Source organism: Papaver somniferum, chromosome 10, assembly GCF_003573695.1.
Source record: "Papaver somniferum cultivar HN1 chromosome 10, ASM357369v1, whole genome shotgun sequence".
Classification (NCBI taxonomy): Eukaryota; Viridiplantae; Streptophyta; class Magnoliopsida; order Ranunculales; family Papaveraceae; genus Papaver; species Papaver somniferum.
The window spans coordinates 152,459,811-152,478,572 of NC_039367.1; the positions used below are offsets into that span (position 1 = coordinate 152,459,811).

The 18,762-nt window shown below is 35.8% G+C and overlaps 2 protein-coding genes and 1 long non-coding RNA gene across 8 annotated transcripts; 2 read left to right on the top strand and 1 right to left on the bottom strand.

Annotated features, from left to right (window-relative positions):
• Positions 1 to 354: 354 nt before the first annotated feature.
• On the top strand, positions 355 to 4,170 carry LOC113315264. Of its 6 annotated transcripts, XR_003342884.1 has the most exons (7): positions 355 to 602; positions 811 to 873; positions 993 to 1,092; positions 1,211 to 1,301; positions 2,096 to 2,209; positions 2,470 to 2,538; positions 3,663 to 4,170. XR_003342884.1 is itself a non-coding variant. In XM_026563569.1 (6 exons), exons 3-6 carry the CDS (start codon positions 997 to 999, stop codon positions 3,717 to 3,719), a joined length of 336 nt encoding a protein of 111 aa, XP_026419354.1. In that variant the 5' UTR covers positions 355 to 602; positions 811 to 873; positions 993 to 996; the 3' UTR covers positions 3,720 to 4,170. The 6 variants fall into 6 exon arrangements, 2 of the variants coding, with proteins under 2 accessions (XP_026419354.1, XP_026419353.1); XR_003342883.1 differs by lacking the exon at positions 811 to 873; XR_003342885.1 differs by lacking the exon at positions 811 to 873 and having other exon boundaries at positions 355 to 556.
• Positions 4,171 to 7,137: 2,967 nt separating this feature from the next.
• LOC113316088 (protein transport protein Sec61 subunit beta-like) lies at positions 7,138 to 8,704 on the bottom strand. The gene is made up of 2 exons (XM_026564319.1): positions 8,640 to 8,704; positions 7,138 to 7,564 (listed from the first exon to the last, which is right to left on the bottom strand). The coding sequence occupies exon 2, from the start codon at positions 7,557 to 7,559 to the stop codon at positions 7,311 to 7,313; it is 249 nt and encodes an 82-aa protein (XP_026420104.1). The 5' UTR covers positions 7,560 to 7,564; positions 8,640 to 8,704; the 3' UTR covers positions 7,138 to 7,310.
• A 288-nt stretch (positions 8,705 to 8,992) lies between these two features.
• LOC113317273 lies at positions 8,993 to 14,861 on the top strand. The gene is made up of 4 exons (XR_003343372.1): positions 8,993 to 9,426; positions 11,040 to 12,255; positions 12,360 to 12,412; positions 14,328 to 14,861. It is a non-coding gene; the product is annotated as an uncharacterized LOC113317273 (long non-coding RNA).
• The last annotated feature ends 3,901 nt before the right edge of the window (positions 14,862 to 18,762 follow it).

Sequence of the window (18,762 nt, forward strand, 5' to 3'; positions counted from 1 at the left end):
TTTTGAGTATTGGTTCCTTCATTTTGAGCAATAGAATCTTTATTTCAAATAATCCTAAAGTTTCCCCCAAAACTCACTTTTTTATCCTCTCCAAAAACACAATTTTTCATATAACAAAATTTAATTTTAAAATGATTCTAATCTAACTAAATTATTACCAATTAATTAGCACTAATGATCATGAGTAGTTTAACCATTTAAAAAATGGAATAAGGGATAATCCCAATTACTATTTCATGAACTATTTTGTCTCGTAGCTAGGTCCCCCAATTATTTTTCGGGGTCCCCCAATTAAGCCTTGTTATAAAACCACTGTGAGAGAAAGAAATTCCTAAAAACCTTTTTAAAATCATCTCTCTCGCTATTTTTACTCTTATCGTTCTAACCTATCTTAATCTCTAGCTGCGCCTCTTTCTTCTCCATCTTCTTCATCTCCTCCATGGAACCAGAAACTGAAAAATTCAGAAAAAATCACTTCAATCTTGTGATCCTTACCCCAAACCCCTGCTCCATCTTATCTTCTCCATAAAACTCAAACTCTCCGATAAACCCAAGGGTAATAGCAACAGTTTGTTTCTCATTAAACAAACTCCTTGACTCACGTACGATTCTCCATCTTCGTTATCTCTTGTTTAATTTGGATTTGGTTGGATCTAATTTTCTTGTAGGATTGTAGGTTTTTCATAAAAAAAATCCGATTTGGAGACGATTATTGTAAAAAAAAAAATAGGGATTTTGTGAAATTGGGGATTGTTCTTTGTATCTGGAATTTTTGTAGGGATTTTGATTTCTTCTTGTTTGTTAATGCAGCTTTTATACTAAGAAATAAAACTGGTAGATCTGAATCGATTCAAGTTAATCTTTGTGATTTCAGTAAGATGGAGGGTCTTACCAAGATAAAATCGATTATTGATTTCTTTTGAGTTACATATATTTTCATAGTTTAATAAAAACTTTTAATGATTAATGGGTTTCTTTATCTTTTCAATTAGGTTGATGGAACAACCCAAGTCTACATGGGTGAAGCAAAAAGTTGAAATGGCCAAAGAAATTAAATCGGGAGAAAAAGTTGCATGTCAAAAATTAGACCAGGTTAGTCATTTTTCTTTGCATTTTCAAAATCTAAATGGAGTACTTTGTCGTTCAGAGTGAATTTTCATATTGTTTCTGTTGTATAGATACTTAATGATGAAATACTCTTGCTATGCAGAATAAGAAGTTAAATGACATGTTTGGATCCTAGTGGAGCAAGGAAGAGCTTAGACGCTTTATGAAGCATATTGTATGGGAAGATTGGGAAGGTTTGCTGGCTTCTAAAAGTTTATTTCTATGTCCCACTGAAGTGCTTAGCATGTTTGTATTCATATCTATTGTTTTTGTATTGTATGTGTGTATTCAAACATCTTATATTTTAAGTTAGAAAATAAGGTTGTTTTTTCTCATTATGTCTTACTGGTTACTGGTTCATTTGGATTATGTCATGTAGTTTCAGAATATCTCATATGAAGTTGGAAAATGCACAAGAGACTTGTCAAGTGTTTGAGATGATACTTAATACTTTCTAAAATTAATGTGCTAAACTGGAAATTCCTACTTTGGTCGAGTGATGCGGGAGTATAAATATCTAGCATTACTAAATTCTATTTTCAGTTGTTTTTCTACTAAAAAATATTCTTTATCCTACGTTCTGTGTGAATCGAAACCTAGTTTTCATCTTAACTATTGTTGTGTCATAATGGAGGAATAGAATCCATCCTCATTCGCTATTCTTGTAAAAGGTTGTCCAATGTCACAGCATTGGGTGCTGTCCTGCGCATTGTTGTGATGTGTTAAGAGGGTCGACCCCGACCAAACTTGATAAGAACATCACTTAATAAGAACTTAACCTATTCATTTCTGGTTGCAAAAAAAACTTCTTTTTAATTGATCTTTTTCACGACACCGTTGATCTTCCGCAGAGCATCTTAGTTAATCTTATATTTTGAGCATTTTTTTGTGTGTGTAAATCTTATAACTTGGCACGTCCATCTGTTTGTAGTACTTAAGTGTGCATCAAAGAGATATTAGTAAAACTATGAATGAATTTGATTTGTAGATTGTACCACAATCCAACCAAGCTTTGACCCTGAAGGATAAATTCGGATCGGTTCTCTGGTTTCTCTGGTTTTCCATCGGGGGAGATCACCAATATTATTTTGATATGATTCTTGTAAGTTTTTGTTTCCTAAGTAAGTTATTATCATCAACTGTGCTACCAAGTTTGTTAACTATTCTAATAGTGAGGCATGTTCTTAATCTTGTATGTGAGTCGTTAATTTCCTTGTAAATGTTTTCAACCACTGTGTATGCTCTGAGCTTTGGGGTCATCTTTTTGCATGCAAGATCCATATTCTAATAAGTAATGAAGCTTAACGTTTCTTTTTGCTTTTTTTTTTTATGAATACACCTTTGATATGCATTTCTTCTCAGGTCAAACTAAGGCAGTCGGGATACAAAGAAAGGTACTACAAGGAGATTGATAAATTCAAAGATGATCTTGTAAGTAATTCAACTAGTATTTGGTTTTAGATGATCCCGAATTTGAAGTTGTTGCGAATCTGTTCAATAAGTGGGACTCTAAAAATATCTCCTAGATTGAGTAGCGGGAAATTCAAGTTTTGGCGCGAAGTATCCCACCAAAATTTTTACCCAACTTGCTTTTCCTTCCAGCCGCGTCTTAGAACTCAAACCCTTACCCTGCCGTCCACTAACTATTCTCTCTCTCCAACTTTCTGAAGCTTCACCCAATTTTATCTCATATCATATCTATCTCCAAATATTAGGTCTCATCTATTCATATCACGGCAAACAATCACAAATTGATGAAATTAATGGTCTCGATTTTGTTCTGTATCTCTAATATCAGCAGTGATGAATGTTAACTTTTGAGTTGAACTATGAGGTTTCAATATCTTATGAGATATTGATTTTGATTTTTGTTTCTCATTCTTTCACTATCTTATGAGATTTCATGAATGAAAAATGGGTTTTAAACTTTTGAATTTTCAAGATTTCAGTTCTATTCAGACAAGTGTTAAATTAAAATTAGGGTTTGTACAAAGCTCTGTTAGAGTTAGGGTTTCTACAAATCTTTGCAATCTCTTACTCCCATGTCCTCTACTTATCTCTATCGGTTTATACTGATACTTTGTTGTGGAATTTGGGTTTTTTACACCAAAATTAGCATCTGTTACGGTTTAATTAAGTTTATTTTTCTCAATTTTTGTGCTAAAGAAATTGTGTTCAATTTGGGGTTTATTTACCTTAAGAGTTGGGTTATGCATTTGCGAACTAATTTAGGTTTTATTTTCTAAGAATATGGTTACCTGGTATTCATGAATTGGATGTTTTAATTTGTAGTTTTGTGTATATCATAAACTTAAGGTGGTGTTGATTGAATATCTCTCTGTGTTTCATGCCATAAATTTTTACTGAAATTTCCGTTTGTCTATCATTAGCAGTTTAGCACCAATTTTTTGTTGATTACAATTTGTGTAATGGCGGTGTGCTTAGCAAACTACGGTCTTAGTAAGGACGAGTTTTGGTCTAACTGTGCCAGAAACTGATTGATGTAGTGGGGTTTTCATGTATCTTGGTTTTTAGTTTCTACTTTGTTTCTGCAGGGGCAGTTGAGATGGAATTGGAGGTGCATTAAGATGCTGGGATGTAGTACTACCTGATGCACTTGGTCTAATCTTTAAGAAACTATCTCTGCAAGATATTCTAATTGTTGGCAAAGTTGTTGTTGGACCTTATTTTTGAGGATTGTAGTCGCCTGTAATCGCAGGACAAAATTAATCAAGTGATTGAAATGCTCATTTGAAGCTATGATTTTGATTGTAGGCAAAGTTATTGTTATGTGTACACTATAGGGCTTTACTGAAATTACAGTGTTATGTGCGGAATAAGGCTTATCCCGGAGGCGCGATGGCAAAAGGGCAAATCATTGAAGAATCTCTTGTATTGATTGAGCGCCATATGAATACTGCAAAGTTTAATCAATTTGATTTCAATCAGATGTTAATAAGTTGTCTTTTTTCAGGATCTGTGAATATTCTCTACTTGTTTTTTTTTCCTTATGTACAGTTGTAAGAATGTTCTCATGCACATGTGATTTGCTTAATTTTCTTATGGCAGTATACAGTGAGCACAAAGCTATGCTTGAAGACACTAGCAACGCATATAGAAAACACACCCAAGAATTTCGTAGATGGTTTGAACATAAAGTGAGTCTCTGTCTCAATTCAATATTATTAACACATTTTACACAAAACGCTGGAGTATTTGTAACCATCCAGAAGGATTATTATGTAGTGCTAACTGACATGTCGGAGCTTGATATTGATACAAATTTGAGTCCTATTGAAGCAACGTAGGATATGTATTCAATGGAAAATGTACAACGTGAACCGCAACAGGATGATGATGACAATTATGTTTGGCGTAGGACTGATGTTCCTCAAGAAACCATCTATGTTGTGCCAAAACACGGTCGAGGGAAAGCTGTCGGTTAAGATTTTAGTCTGACAATGAGATGGACTCTGATTAATTTTAGTTTGTTTTCTTTCATAGTGCCGTAAAACTGTAAAATAAGCTTAGCTTTGTAAAATAAATTGGTATCTTTTTTTTTAATAAACAAAAGAAGACTGATATCGTTAAAATCAAGCAAACAATATTATTTATACCTGTTTGATCTGATGAAAAGAAAATTCCATTTGAAAAATGCTCGTTACATTGGACCCATTTTCAAATCAATATCTGAGGAAGGAACAAGAAATTTAACAAACCAATCCTATTGCATTCATTTATGCGTGTATTACAGAATTTACTGGCACTTCTTACCGGCCGGAGATCTGAACTGTGGATAATTGTTTACACCGATGAGTACTGATTGATCACGTTTCTCATTCGATCAGTTGTTTTAATTGGGGTTTTTTCTTTCTTAATTATCCGCAAAACAAGACCATTCAACTAAATGAAGGTAATTTTAAAGCAAAAGTCATTTCATCACGGGTATGGGTAGTTATGGAAAATCAAAATTGAAAATTGGTCAACATCGCTTACTACTGCTAATCGTGGACGACTCCTTTTCATAACAACTCCGGTTTGTGATTTTTTCGTAACCCTTCTGGTCGATGTTGGAGTTTCCATTGACAAAGAGAAGTTTTGATTTTAAATTTGGCCATTCATGTTTTACATCAATTGCTTCAGGCTTGAATAAAAACGGAAATTATTCAGAGGTTGTGGTAACACAGATTATTAGGTACAATGAAATGGGGAAACCGATACGTACCAGAAATATATCTTTATAGGATAAATTAATATTAAAATCTCATATAATCTATCTAATGAACGGGTGGTGGCTAAGATAGGTTCGATCAACAAAATACTTATTGAATCGCTGGTAATCCTAGCTCGAAGTAAGTAGCCACAAAACATAAATGGCGGTTGCTATATTCTTACCGGGAAAAGCATTTTACCGACTAAACTACTCTATGTGGTCGCTCATATTAATGGATATATATTAATACCGAGCCGCTAGTTTGATGGTCGCAAGTTTAGTAGCTTGATTCTTAAGGCGACCAAAATTTGAGGTGCTTGGTAAGATTTTAGTCACTTAATGTTTTCTTGTAGTGTAGGTTTTTCCGAAATTGATCCCAGATTTCTCCTTAAGATCCAAACCAAACGGATACAAAATCATTACGTACTTTAATCACGCAGTAGAGAAGGGATCAGGGTAAACCTTGGCAAGATTACTATAGAAGACACAGGGTTTTTTTATTATTAGAGACTTCAATCCTATTCTTCTTGTGTGAATCGATGATGTTGAGATTAGTTACTCCATCAATAATGTCTTCCATGGTTGATTAAAGGGAGAACTTAAACCGACTTCCAAACATAAAATGAAGGAGAGAAATTTTCCAAAATCTGTATCGTGGAGAAAGTAAAGAAATCATTCATCCATCCATGGACTCGATGTACTCAGACAGCCTAAAGCCTAACCTATCCCCTGTTCACCCACGCCTCCCCACTTAACAATACCGGAGTCTTTCACAGCCGTCTAATGACTACTCCATCCGGAGCTTCCCGATCTTTGGATCGGATCTATATTAAACGTCGTCCGTCTGATAGCTTTTGTTATCATGAAGACAAACCTCATACCTTTTTATAACAATGATATAAGAGAGTTGAACCCCCATTAGAAGAAAAGACTTATAAACGAGTACTTAACAAGAGGGGTGCTGAACAGTAGGAATAGCCTAGTTGGCCCGAGTCTAACTTTGGAGTCCTCCCTCGCGGCTCGTTCCTCAAAGCGCACGGGGGTTTACATGTGGCAAATGAACTCCGCCCTGAATGCTAAGATTTAGTCTTATGGGGTGCTAATCTAGCAGCTAGATTCCCAATCCACGTCAGCTAGCATAACCACCTAAGTCTTATGGGAGTGCTAATCTAGCAGCTAGATTAACAGTCCATGTCAGCTGAGACCACCGTCCAGCGATGAACCGTTCAGCGCCCAGCGATGAACCGTTCAGCGCTTTAAATCTCAGCCGTCAGATTAAAAATAGATCTCTCAGCGCTGAACCATTCCGCGAAAAGATGGTTTTTCAAGCGCTGAATCATTCAGCGTAACTATCTAGCATGCTAATTCACATGCTAGCAACTGGTAGGAGAGAGAACTAGTGTTAATTTTTTATACCACACTTTTTTTTTTGAATTGCAACACTTAGTGCTAATCTAGCACCTCCAATCTAGCCATAGGACTAAGTCTAAAGTATGTATGTAGCAGATGAGATACATTTTGAGCTCTAGAAATAACTTCCATGAATTACCAGCAGTGTTGAAAATCGATTTGAGTATTGGCTCGGTTCAGTGAAACTCACGAGCTAATGGTAGAGTGGAATCACTTGTCAAATAAGCAAGTTAGTAGCCTTGAGATGATGCCATTCTAAAGTAATAAAATCTTTTGCCAATGGAGTTCCAGGATCAACGCACCCAAAAGAGAGGCTATTGATTCCATCCCAGAACCTTGGAGCGGTTTCGCAGGTTGCGCTAAGTAATCGGAATCTGACCATTCATGTATTTCTTAACACACAGACAATTGAGAATTTTCCCTTACTACTTCTTGAACATGAAAGCACATTTTAAGATCCGTAAGAAACTTTTCATATATTCAAACTAAGTCGAAGTACACTCTCATCGACCTCTACAAGGTTTATTATTCAAGTAACATGCCTTTTGTATGTTAATCACTAAACTATCTCGCTCTATGTTTAGGACCTTGGGACCAAGTACAACTTCCCAACAACGTGTAGAACAGCAACAAATGCAATGAACCCAATGCTCATTACAAGCACGACATTTGGGGAAATCTTCAGTCCAGGTGCATCATCGGTGTAAAACTGTAGAACTGAATTGCCTGATCCTCCTGTTGCCCCACCACCACTTGTTGCCCTCCTCCTGCGAAGACCTGCAGCAGCTGCTGCGCTTCCCCTTGGTGGAGCAGATCCATTCAAAACCATTTTGCCTGTTTAAAATAATTCCCAAGCTTAATATGATGAACATCTTAAAATGTTTATGACTAAGTAGCAGAGAAACAGAAATTCTAAACAGCAGAACATATAACACAGGCTGGAGAGAGTTTCAGGTTATCTGTAATGGCCAAGTTGTATAGGTTATTATATATTACTAGCTCATTAAACATTTGCAATAACAAGATCGCCGGAATTCTGAAACAAATAAGTTACATCAACTACATATATAAACAAAGAACACATCCAAAACCCAGATGTGGATTATCGTGCTCATACACATAAATTGTAATGTCTAATTCAACCAGTAATTCTAAATAGAAGAGATTATCTGCGTGTCAAGCATTGCAAGAATGTGTCTACAGTTTTTATGAAACCGTAGCTAAGTCAGGATCTAAACACTTCAATTACTCCCAATATCAAAGACCAATTCGAAGAACTATTAGATTAGGTAGGAAGCTGAATCAAATAGAATACAAAAACTACAAGGTTTATGATTGTAATGTAATTTTATACGGTATGCAACCTTTCCCAATGGCTTAAACTATGCATTATTAACTTATCATGCATGTAATTATTATAAATCGAATACCTACAATCACACAGGATTTGGTCTCAATATGAACATGATTCTGAAAAACTGATTTTCCCTCAATAAATTAGCCCCAAATTACACAATCAATCAACCAAATCAAAACCAAACCCAATCAAATTAACACCAAACAAATATAATCCCTAAACTGCTGCCTCTCTGAAACCTAATCAGAAATCAATACAATCATGATATAATAACAGAAGCAATCAAACCAATAAACAGAGATTCTGCGACTATTAAGCCATAGATCAAGACATTAAGCCACAATTTCGTCAAAAAAAAAATCATTACAACACGAGATCTGATATAATTCATACATGCAATTAATTCTAGAATTAGAATTCTCCAAACAAATTTCCTCGAAAATTCGTATTCAATTACAATATATATCTGAATTTCATTAATACATTCAAATAAGAAACAAAGATCATAATATTCAATGTATAAAATTTTAAGTTTTAGTTCTGAAAATTTACCAATTCGAAATAAGAGGAGAAGCTGCGGAGATGACGATACAGAGATTTTTCTGAGGAGAAAATGAAGAAGAGAATATTGTATTTATGGAGATTTCTTTTGAATTTAATAAGTGATATTTTATTGACTAAAATAAAATTGTTGACTGTGGGGTCCACTACCTTGTTTACGTCGACGATATAACGAGCTCCTATTGGTTGAAAAGGTCTGTATTTGTTGGCGGGTGCTTATTGGTTGTCTGAGTGGGGACCGAGGAAAGGGGATACGTTGGTGCGGCTTTTTTTTTTTTTTTTTTTTTTTTTTGTCTAGCTGACTAATGTAGTCTGAATAGATGTGCGATGTGACCGAGGCTGGATGTCCCTCTATGTCCTCCTCCTACCTACGTCGTCTCTCAATCTTAAAAATAAAATTTTCTCGCTCGTCGGGCGAGTAGTGTTCTCTGTGTGTTCATATATCTGAATCATCCAGTTAGGGTTTTCAAAAAAAAAAAATCTCTAGGGGAAAAAATTAGAAGAAAATGTAGAACGGGATTGGGTTGCAGACATCAAGAATTTCAGGAACAAATGGTTATATACAAACAAACAATCTGTGTTTTGTAAGACCAATGACTGGGAAAGTAGAGACAAAAGCATTTGAAGGTGATCCAGAAATTGATTGAAAACACCAGATTCATCTCAAATTGGTTGTTTTAGAAGATAAATTGATTGAACAAGGTTATACATACTGATGATGATGGCATTTCTCAGAAGCATGATGAAGCATCCTTTGGGGGGAGGAAACAACAACCAAGTATTCATCTTCCCCTCTAATTTCCTTCTATATTTTTGATTGTTATTATAAGGATTTATTGGCTTGATAAATTTAATTCCAGTTACATATTTGAATTTGATGATGAATTAGATTTATTCTTGAAAATGTTATGTCAAATAGTAGTTTGCGGGGTGCAGGATTTCGTCCCTTGTTAGCTCTGTGCTGGTGGAAATTGGATATGAGTACCACCGTTTGTTTTATGTTGCTTGTTGGTGAATTGATTTGTTGTGTGTTTGAAATAGCTCTAAATTATATAGTAGATGAATTTTGAACTGAAATTTGTCGAAGTTCTTTAGTCCAATTGTTGAGATTAATGAAGTGTGAATCACTTTGATTTAGGGATAGTTCCAATAGATGCACTAAACCTTCTGTCTCTTAATGAGGTATGTCCCTTTTATGGGTGTTATCCTTTTAATTGAAGTTCACACTAGTAAGTGTTCAAGTTGTTTGGTTGTACAATTATCGACAACTTAGGATTGTGTTTCAACAATTAACTTAGCAGTTGACTTTATGCGGTTAGTTAGTGTTGTCCTTCCCTGCATGCATTTCAAAGTCATATTTTGTAGTTCAATCTGAAAGTTATCATCTATGGTTAGTGTGGTTAGACGAGGTGCCCTTACTGAACTTGAAAGTCAGTGTGGCCCTATTTTAACTCCTGCACTGACACTTGTGTGCAGCGTAAGTGAAGGAGACATGCTCTTTTTGATTTTCTGAGTACATTGAGCTGATTTCAGCTGATATATCAATTTTATTTGGTCTCTGAAGTCATTTTCCTAATGTCTCCATTCATAGGAAATGAGGTAGTAAATTAGTGATATTTTCTGTTGCATATTGTTCCTGTTAAGCCAAGACCATAGCTACTATGAAATAAATATTTGTAGTGTTTATTCTGCCAAGTTTATTGTATCTTTTTATCTTCTCAGTCAATTTAAGTTTCCAATCGTAGGGACTGCAGTGCTGACAAGTTAGTTTGGGCTGTGTAGTTTCAATGTAATTAGATTTAGGACTTGAAAACGTAATTGGATCACGTGGCTAGCAATCCGTTGTTCTTTATGCTGTTTTAGTATTAGTTGGATACTTACATATCCTTTTAATGTCAAATAAGTCACTTTTAGGTTGTGTTATCTTGAATTCATGGAAATTTGGTCATAAGGAGCTTACATAGAAAATACATTGACCTTTGGGTACCTCATACCAGGTTGAGTTATTTAGTGGAATAGCCTTAACGGGGATGCTAGATGATTTTGAGGCTTTTGGTCTAGTGGTTTTTCGTGTTGCAGTTGATACCAATGGTTGTTCATTAGTTTAGTTTCAGGGTTTATTTTCTTCTGTATTTGACATTAAGTGCTCTTTTTTTGGTGGTTTCTTTGTCTGTTGATGATTCTTATTATATTTGATCTTTAAGGAGAGAATTGTGATAAATAAGGGTGCTGAACTGTTTCAATTGTATGTTCCACATTCATTTCTGTTTCTGGTTTTACGTATATCTAACAGTATATGAAAAGAGAAAAATAACTATTCTATTCTTGTTGACCGATATTCTTATATCTTATTACTGATATGTATGAACTGCTTGCATGTGTTTGATTCAGGATTTCAGGTACTCAGTCAGACCCATCAAATTGCTGCTAGAAAGGAGAGACAGATGGAGAATTTAGTGACTGATCTTGGGATAAATAAAGTTGATGAAACTTCTTTACTTTAGGAAGAAAGGAAACTGGACATTGTGCTGGGAAGCCTGGAATCTGATTCTGAATTAAGTGAAGGAGAGATTCCAAATTCCAAATGAAGACATGATTGAGAAAAATGAGCCTAGCAAACGTTAGAAAGATGTTTATAAGAAGGCTGAGAAGTTTAGACACCGTGGAAAGGAAGATAACAGGAAGAGAGGGTATAAGGTAATTCTTCTGATACAGATAATAGTTTAAAAGATGGAAAAGGTTTGAGGAAGAAACATTGAATAAGGTTTGATGCTGAAAATTCTGAAACTGTTTATGATAAGCGCAAGGAGAAGATGGAAACATGGTAGTGAAACATTGAGGAGAAGTCTCAGCAGAAGAAGACATGATCCACAAGAGGAAAACTCGGATACTGATAGTGGGAGGAAGCATGCTAAAGATTGGTGAAGAAGCATTAAATAACAAAAGAGAAGATACACTAACTGATGTCAGTGAGAGCAGTGATAGTGGCAGCAGGATCACAGATGCCTCTAGCAGAAGGAACAGTAATAGTGATTCTAGCCGTAGTAGTGACGATGATCACTCTGGAAGATCTGGTATGAAGTGGTTTGTAGACGTTAAGAAAGGATCCAGTTCTAGGGAGGCCCCACCTGATAGGTACGAGCAAGGAGGGACATTTGAGAGGAAAGATATGTAAACCGAGATATAAGAGGGAAGGAAAAGCCAGAAGAAGCTGGAGGAAGCAAAGAACTGTCAGAGTTATTCTCAAGAGATGCCCATTCCAGAAAAAAAGAGCGAACATGAAATTCATAAGGAGAGCAGGGCAAGATTTGATTCAGATGACTGACCGTCTAAGAAAAAAGACAGTCGAAAAGGGGAAAGACCCTTCGCCTTCTGATAGGCTGAGGTATGAGTTGCGGGTGAACGTCTTAATGAAGAATGGAGAGGTTCTATTCACAAAGGATTTGGACATGAACACGGAAGATATAACCCGGTAAGGGTGAACTTCACTAAGACGTTATATCTTAGTGAGTAGCACTTCTCTGTTCTTCATTAAGACGTTCATCTGGTGAAGAGGAGTGTGGAGGCGGAAGATCAAAATGAATAGATGGGACCAGCACTACTCTTGGTGAGTTGGTTAATGCGATTGAAAAGTTCTTTTTATTAATAGACATAGTTTCATTTTTGTTTACATTTGCACAAACCTAAAATATAAAGTTGGAATTATTGAAGCTCAAGAAGTAATGATGATGATGGTGGCTCTGGTGGCGCTGGTGGTGGAGGAGGTATGTATTTGAATCTATTTTCTATTTTTGTTTTGAGATTTGGGGTCACATGTCTATCGTGATTTCCCCGAGAGGCCAAATGGATTTATGTGGGCACGTCGTGATTCAGATGCAGTAAATAGTGGAATTGTGAATCTGTTTGGTAAGGTAAAATAGGTCTTATGTTGCTACAAGTTTAGGATAGAACTTATAATATTCTGGTTAGGTTCTTATTGTATGTTTTCTTTGGTTATATGTACTTATGTTTAGATTTGGTGTATATTGTCCCAGAATCTGAGTGTTTCATTTAGTGTAAAAAACCCTAGAACTTGTCATTTGACTCATTTCAATTGAGATTTTACTCTGCTGGTGTATTTAAAGATCAATTAATTGGTATCGTTCGAGTAATGGCGATGGCTGTGGTAATTCATCTGATGCTGATTCAATTGTTCTTCAAGTTCGAATTCGATGAAGTAGAATTGATTTTCTCTTTATATCTCTTGTTGTAAATTGCTGTTTAGTACTGTAGTTGATGATGGACCTTATCTCAACTTACTTTCAGCCGATTTTATAGAATTAGGTTTCAATTTGCAACCTGTGGCTTAAACTAGTTTTAGCACTTTTAGGTTACTGAAATTTGGTTCTACCGTTTTCTTGAATCAGTTACTGATAGCAATTTGGATTTCTTAAGTGATTGCTTGTTGGTTATAGAAATTATGGCTTATGGGGATGAGTAGACTTATGGTGGTGGTGGTGACTTGAAGTAGCAAGAAGGCATGGGATACATAAGTTTTGGTGGTTGAGTTGTGTATACATGGTGGTGGCCTGTATACTAGTGTAGGAGTTTCATACGCTGGTGCAGTTGATGGTGGTGGGTTGTAGACTGGTGTAAGAGGCTCTTAAGCTGGTGTTGGTGGTGGTGGTGGTTTGTAGACTGTTATAGGAGGCTCATATTCTGGTGGTTGTATAAATTTATGAAGAATATGCTTTATATACAAGTGTCTGATTGTTTATGAGGACAGTTGTCTTGCTTTTCATAATTTTACAAGTACTTTTTTCTACATTATTGCTATATGACTCTAGGCTATATAATCCCAACATTGTTATTCATACTCCATTTAGCTCTGAATGAAGCAAAAGGAATTTCTGCACAGATTGCACTCATGTAGTGATGTAGTTAATCTTGTAGTGCTATTTGAAATCCTGGGATTTTGAACAAACAGTAGAGATGAGTAGGGCATATGTTCAAACAAGGATTTTGCACTATCTGTGTTATCTTAAAATCAGTATATTCTTGTACTCTAGATACCTTTGTCTTAATGCTGTCTTCGTTGTTGTGAAGATTATCTTGCTTCATTTCCTATAAGTTGCTTGCATGATATGACCTGTTTGATTGCCACTTAAGAATGCTTTCAAAAGACGACAAGATAAGCAATTCTCCAAAATTATAAGCAATAAAATTTAGAAAGTGGTGATAAATTTTTCTGCAATTTTAAAAGTCAGATCGATTCTGAAATAAATTTTTATGTGCATGCAGTGGATGACCTTATTGCCAGAATTTTAGGTTTGATTGCTGATGAACAATGTAACCTTGCTTGACTGTTGGTCTTTCATCTTGGATGGTTGTAAAGTTACTGGATTGTGGCAGTGTTAGTTATGTTTTAGATTTTTGGTTGAGAATTTTGCCTATTCGTCTTGTTGCTTTTCGCCCTTCTGTGTGTAACTATTAGTATACACTGTGCATAACACATGAAACCCATTTATCTCTCTTGCTGGGTTCATGTTCCTCCTGTAACTGTTAAATTCCTGATCTCATACTGGTAAATCTCATCGTTATTGCTCAATACTTCAGTTCAGAATAAACTAGTAGAACATCTGTATAAATCCCACTGCGGTCTAGTGCTGATTCTGTGGTTTCTGATTTCGTTGGTAATAGCAATGGGGTTGAAGTTGGCATCAATTGCAAGCAAAAAACTGTCAAGCTAAGAGAGACGCAAGAAAACAACTGTCTGCTTATCGGCCACAGCCACCTGCAAGTAGTGGAGACTTCATCCAACTGCTCAGATTGGAAATTGTGTACCATTACCTGAATTACATACAGGAGCCTATGCACGTTGGATGAATGTAAACCAGGTCAAGGTGCAAGCAAAGCTGGTTCGGGCCGCAGGAAGTTTCGCTGAAGTTGATTCTTTGACAGAGCTGTTGAAGAAGAGGCAGGAGCTGAACTACTTTCTAGAATGTTTCGGCTGGGTGTGACTACAAAAAGTGCAGGAAAAAAAATAAGATTTACTTTTACTGGTTATCATGTCTGATAAACACACCTTACCACCCAGTGCACTGAAACAATTTGGAGGATTTTTATTTTGTTGTGTTAATTTAGTGTTCATGTCATGGTCAGCAAAATCTGAATATTTCTGGCAAAACTTTTCTTTTTTGTATTTTTTTTATATATAAAAATAAGCTTGTGCCCCCCCCCATCCACTCAGTCTGAGTGACTGTTGATTTCATATTCAAATTATTGTTGCTGGGTTGAGTCAGCCCATCACACTCGGTCTGAGTGACTGTTGATTTCAGAATTATATATTCCTTTTCCTTTTTTTTTTGAACAAAGAGGCTAATATATTAAACGTAGGATAATCTTACATCATTCTCCATGCAAGGAATTAACGTAGCTGGTGGTTGTAACCACCGTTCCCCACAAAGGTTATGTTTCCTAGCATCTTTTGCCAAGGCATCAGCAGTTTTATTACACACTCTGTAGACAAACTTACAAGACCACACATCATTTGCCTTACATTTATTTACACATTTTCTCAAAATAGGAAGATTCTGCCAAGGAGTAGGAGTAAGAAAAGAACTATGCTGTAAATAAGAGTTGATATTCAAGCTATCAGTAAAATAACCTGAGTCCAACCATAAGTAGTAGCCATATCCATAGCTTTCAGTAAAGCCCAAGCTTCAGCTTGATGTACATTGATAGCTCTTTTTACTGTTCCTTTTCCCACCACATATTGTCCTGCATGATTTCTTGTTATAATGCCAATATCAGCCAATAAAGAGTGTGGACTGAAGGAAGCATCAATATTAACTTTATAAACATTCATAGGAGGAGGCTGCCAAGTATTATTCAGAGCATTTGAAACAGTTATTAAATGACGGTTAACAATGGCAGTATCTAGATGATGCAGAGAAATGTAATAACTTATTTGATGGATGACTGTGTTTGGATTAGGGTTTAAGCTACTGAAGATAGCTCTACACCTATGTTTCCAGATGAAGTGCATGATGCAGACAGTAATATGAATAGAGTTAGAGTTACTGTATATGTTTATAGGAGAATCTTGTAATTGCCAACTCTGGATCCACAATAAAAGTGTTGAATGTTGCATTATAGAAGAGTAATGTTGTGGTAGAAATTTCCTCCAAATAGCTTGGGCAAAAGGACAGTGGAGAAGCATATGATCAACATCTTCAGAAGCTCCAGTGTTACAAAGGACACATTGTTGATCAGAAGTATCCATATGATGAAACAACCTGGTTTTAACTGGCAGAGCATTGTGAAGTCTTTTCCATAAGAAAACCTAAAACTTATGCGGCATTTTGAGTTTCCAAAATTTAAACCAAAATTGTTGAGACAATTTTAGAGACATATCAGTTGGAGAATCCTTAGCACGGAGCATTTTGTAAGTTGAAGAAGTGGTAAAGATACCCGTTGATGTGAAAGGCCAAATAAGAGAATCTGACTGATCTAGTTGAATAGGAATAGTTAAGATTGAATTTACCTGATCAGGAGTAAACAGTTGGCGCAGAAGGTTAATATTAAATTGTGCTTCAGGTAAATCAATGAACTGATAAACCCATTGTAAGTCATGAAGATGTAATTCATCCCATACTTGAAGAGAAGTAGACATGGAAGCAATCCAGTTTGAGGTCCAAATGTTAATAGTTTAACCATCACCCACTTGCCACTTAGCATTTTCCATTATAATCTGCAGACCATAACATAAACTTTGCCACAACCAACTGGAATTCTTTGTGTCAGGCAGAGGAGAATGCTGAAGATCAAAATAAGGGAAGTATTTACCTTTTAAAATTCTGGCATACAAAGCATCTTGATTATGAATAAAATTCCAGGCCATCTTGGCTAGAAAAGCTGCATTATAATTAGTCAGATGTTTTAACCCCAAACCTCCTTGTCTTTTAGGAACTTTCATCTTATCCCAAGAAATAAAATTAGAAGCATGCTGAGTATTAAAGTTATTCCACCAATACTGTCTCTGAATCTTATCCATTTGATGAATAGTAGAGTCAGGAATTTTAAAAACTTGCATCTGATACATTCCCATGGAACTAAGAACATTCTTAACCTGAATTGTTCTTCCTGCCTGATTAACTGTTTTACTGTGACAGCCTTGCAGACGATGAGTCATATTGTCTAAAATACCTTGACAGTTTTGCTGACGAGATCTGTGTAATAAAAGAGGGATGCCCAAGTACTTCTCACCTAAACCCATAAGCTTCATATTGAGGATGCCAGAAATATTTGTTTTTTGAGAATTAGAAGTATGCTTACCAAAAAATATTGTTGATTTCTGCATATTTATTACCTGACCTGAAGCTTGACCAAACAATTCAATAAGATGTTTAAGATGAAGTACCTGAGCAGAGCTTTCCTTAAGGAATAATAAACAATCATCTGCGAAAAAGATGATTAATCACAGGGCAATGTCTATTGATTTTGAGACCTTCAAGAGAACCAGAGTCAACATTAGATTGTAATAGTCGAGAAAAAGCCTCCATGACAAAAAGAAACAAGTAAGGTGACAAAGGGTCACCTTGACGGATGCCTCGAGAATGAGAGAATGAAGCACTTGGTACACCATTGATAAGAAGATATATATTTTTTGTTGAAACACACTGCTGGATCATATCTATCCAATCAGAATTAAATCCCAATTGTTGAAAAATAGAAAGCAAAAAAGTCCACTCAACCCTGTCGAATGCTTTCGACATATCTAATTTCATGCCAACAATAGCTTTTTTGATTTTCTTCGTCTTCATAGTATGCAGCAACTCATGGGCAATGATGACATTATCATGAATGTGTCTACCAGAAACATATGAAGTTTCAGTGGGAGAGATAATTTTCGACAGAAGAGGTTTTAAACGATTAGATAAAACTTTTGAGATGATTTTGTAGCCAACGTTACAAAGACTAATTGGTTTGTAGTCTGCAGGGATTTGAGGATACTGGACTTTGGAAATGAGGACTTGATAAGTGTGATTAATTTCCTTGAGCATATGTTTAGTGGTGAAAAAATGATGGACCATAGAGATTACCTCAGTACTAACCATATCCCAATATTGCTGATAAAAGGCTGCTGGAAAGCCGTCATTCCCCAAAGAAGCCCAAGATCTGATACCGAAAGCAGCTTCTTTAATCTCTTGAGCATCCGGAAGACGAGAAAGATTCAAATTTTCATCTTCAGAAATGCAAGGTTGGAACAACTGTATAATGTCTTGATTAATTGAAGGGTTAGAAGTTGCAGTATTATTTCGAAAATGAGAAAGAAACACATCTTCAATTTCAGCTCGAGAGTCATACCAGATACCAAGAGGGCCTTGAATAGCTTGTATATTTGATCTCCTCTTATTGAAGTTTGCCAAAGAGTGAAAGTAAGAAGTATTCCTATCTGCTTCTAAGAACTTGTCACCCGCCTGTTGCATGAAATATTCCTTTTGTATTGAAAGCCAATTCTGCAAAGAACTACTTAACTGTTCAACCTCAGGATCATTAGAAGGAACATTGTTATCGTAGCACGTCTGAAGTTCTGTCTTAATGTTATGAATTGTTGCTTCAATGTTACCAAAATTCAGCCTTTTCCATTGTTGTAATTGAGTTCTAGTAAACTTTAACTTGCTTGAAAATTGATAAGAAGGAGAACCCAAAAAATTTTGATTCCAACTTTGGGTGATAGTATCGATGCAGGAAGGAAATCTTAACCAGTATTTGTACAATTTAAAAGGAGAATGCTTAACTGAGCTAGGGATAGTGTGTAAAAGGATGGGTCTATGATCAGATGCAATAGGTACTAGATGTTGAAGATAAGCATCGTTATAACTATTAATCCACTGAGGATTTACAAGTGCTCTGTCTAGTCTAGAAGCAACATGATCAATGCCATATCTGTGATTAGACCAAGTGGTATCTGAACCCATGTAACCCAAATCAATAAGTCCTAACTGTTGGACAAAATTTGTTATATGACTATCATGATGAGTATGACTAGCATGACTATGAGTTTCAGAGTTAGACATAGTAAAATTCAAATCCCCAAAAAGAGCCCAAGGAAGATCAACAGAACTATGCT

What these genes read in the sequence shown, in the direction of transcription:
- LOC113315264 (XM_026563569.1), top strand. Translation starts at nt 997, where the DNA reads ATGGAACAACCCAAGTCTACATGGGTGAAGCAAAAAGTTGAAATGGCC. An exon ending in ATTATTTTGATATGATTCTT is followed by an intron (nt 2,210 to 2,469) that starts GTAAGTTTTTGT and finishes ATTTCTTCTCAG; the next exon opens with GTCAAACTAAGGCAGTCGGG. An exon ending in ATAAATTCAAAGATGATCTT is followed by an intron (nt 2,539 to 3,662) that starts GTAAGTAATTCA and finishes TTGTTTCTGCAG; the next exon opens with GGGCAGTTGAGATGGAATTG.
- LOC113316088 (XM_026564319.1), bottom strand. Translation starts at nt 7,559, where the DNA reads ATGGTTTTGAATGGATCTGCTCCACCAAGGGGAAGCGCAGCAGCTGCT.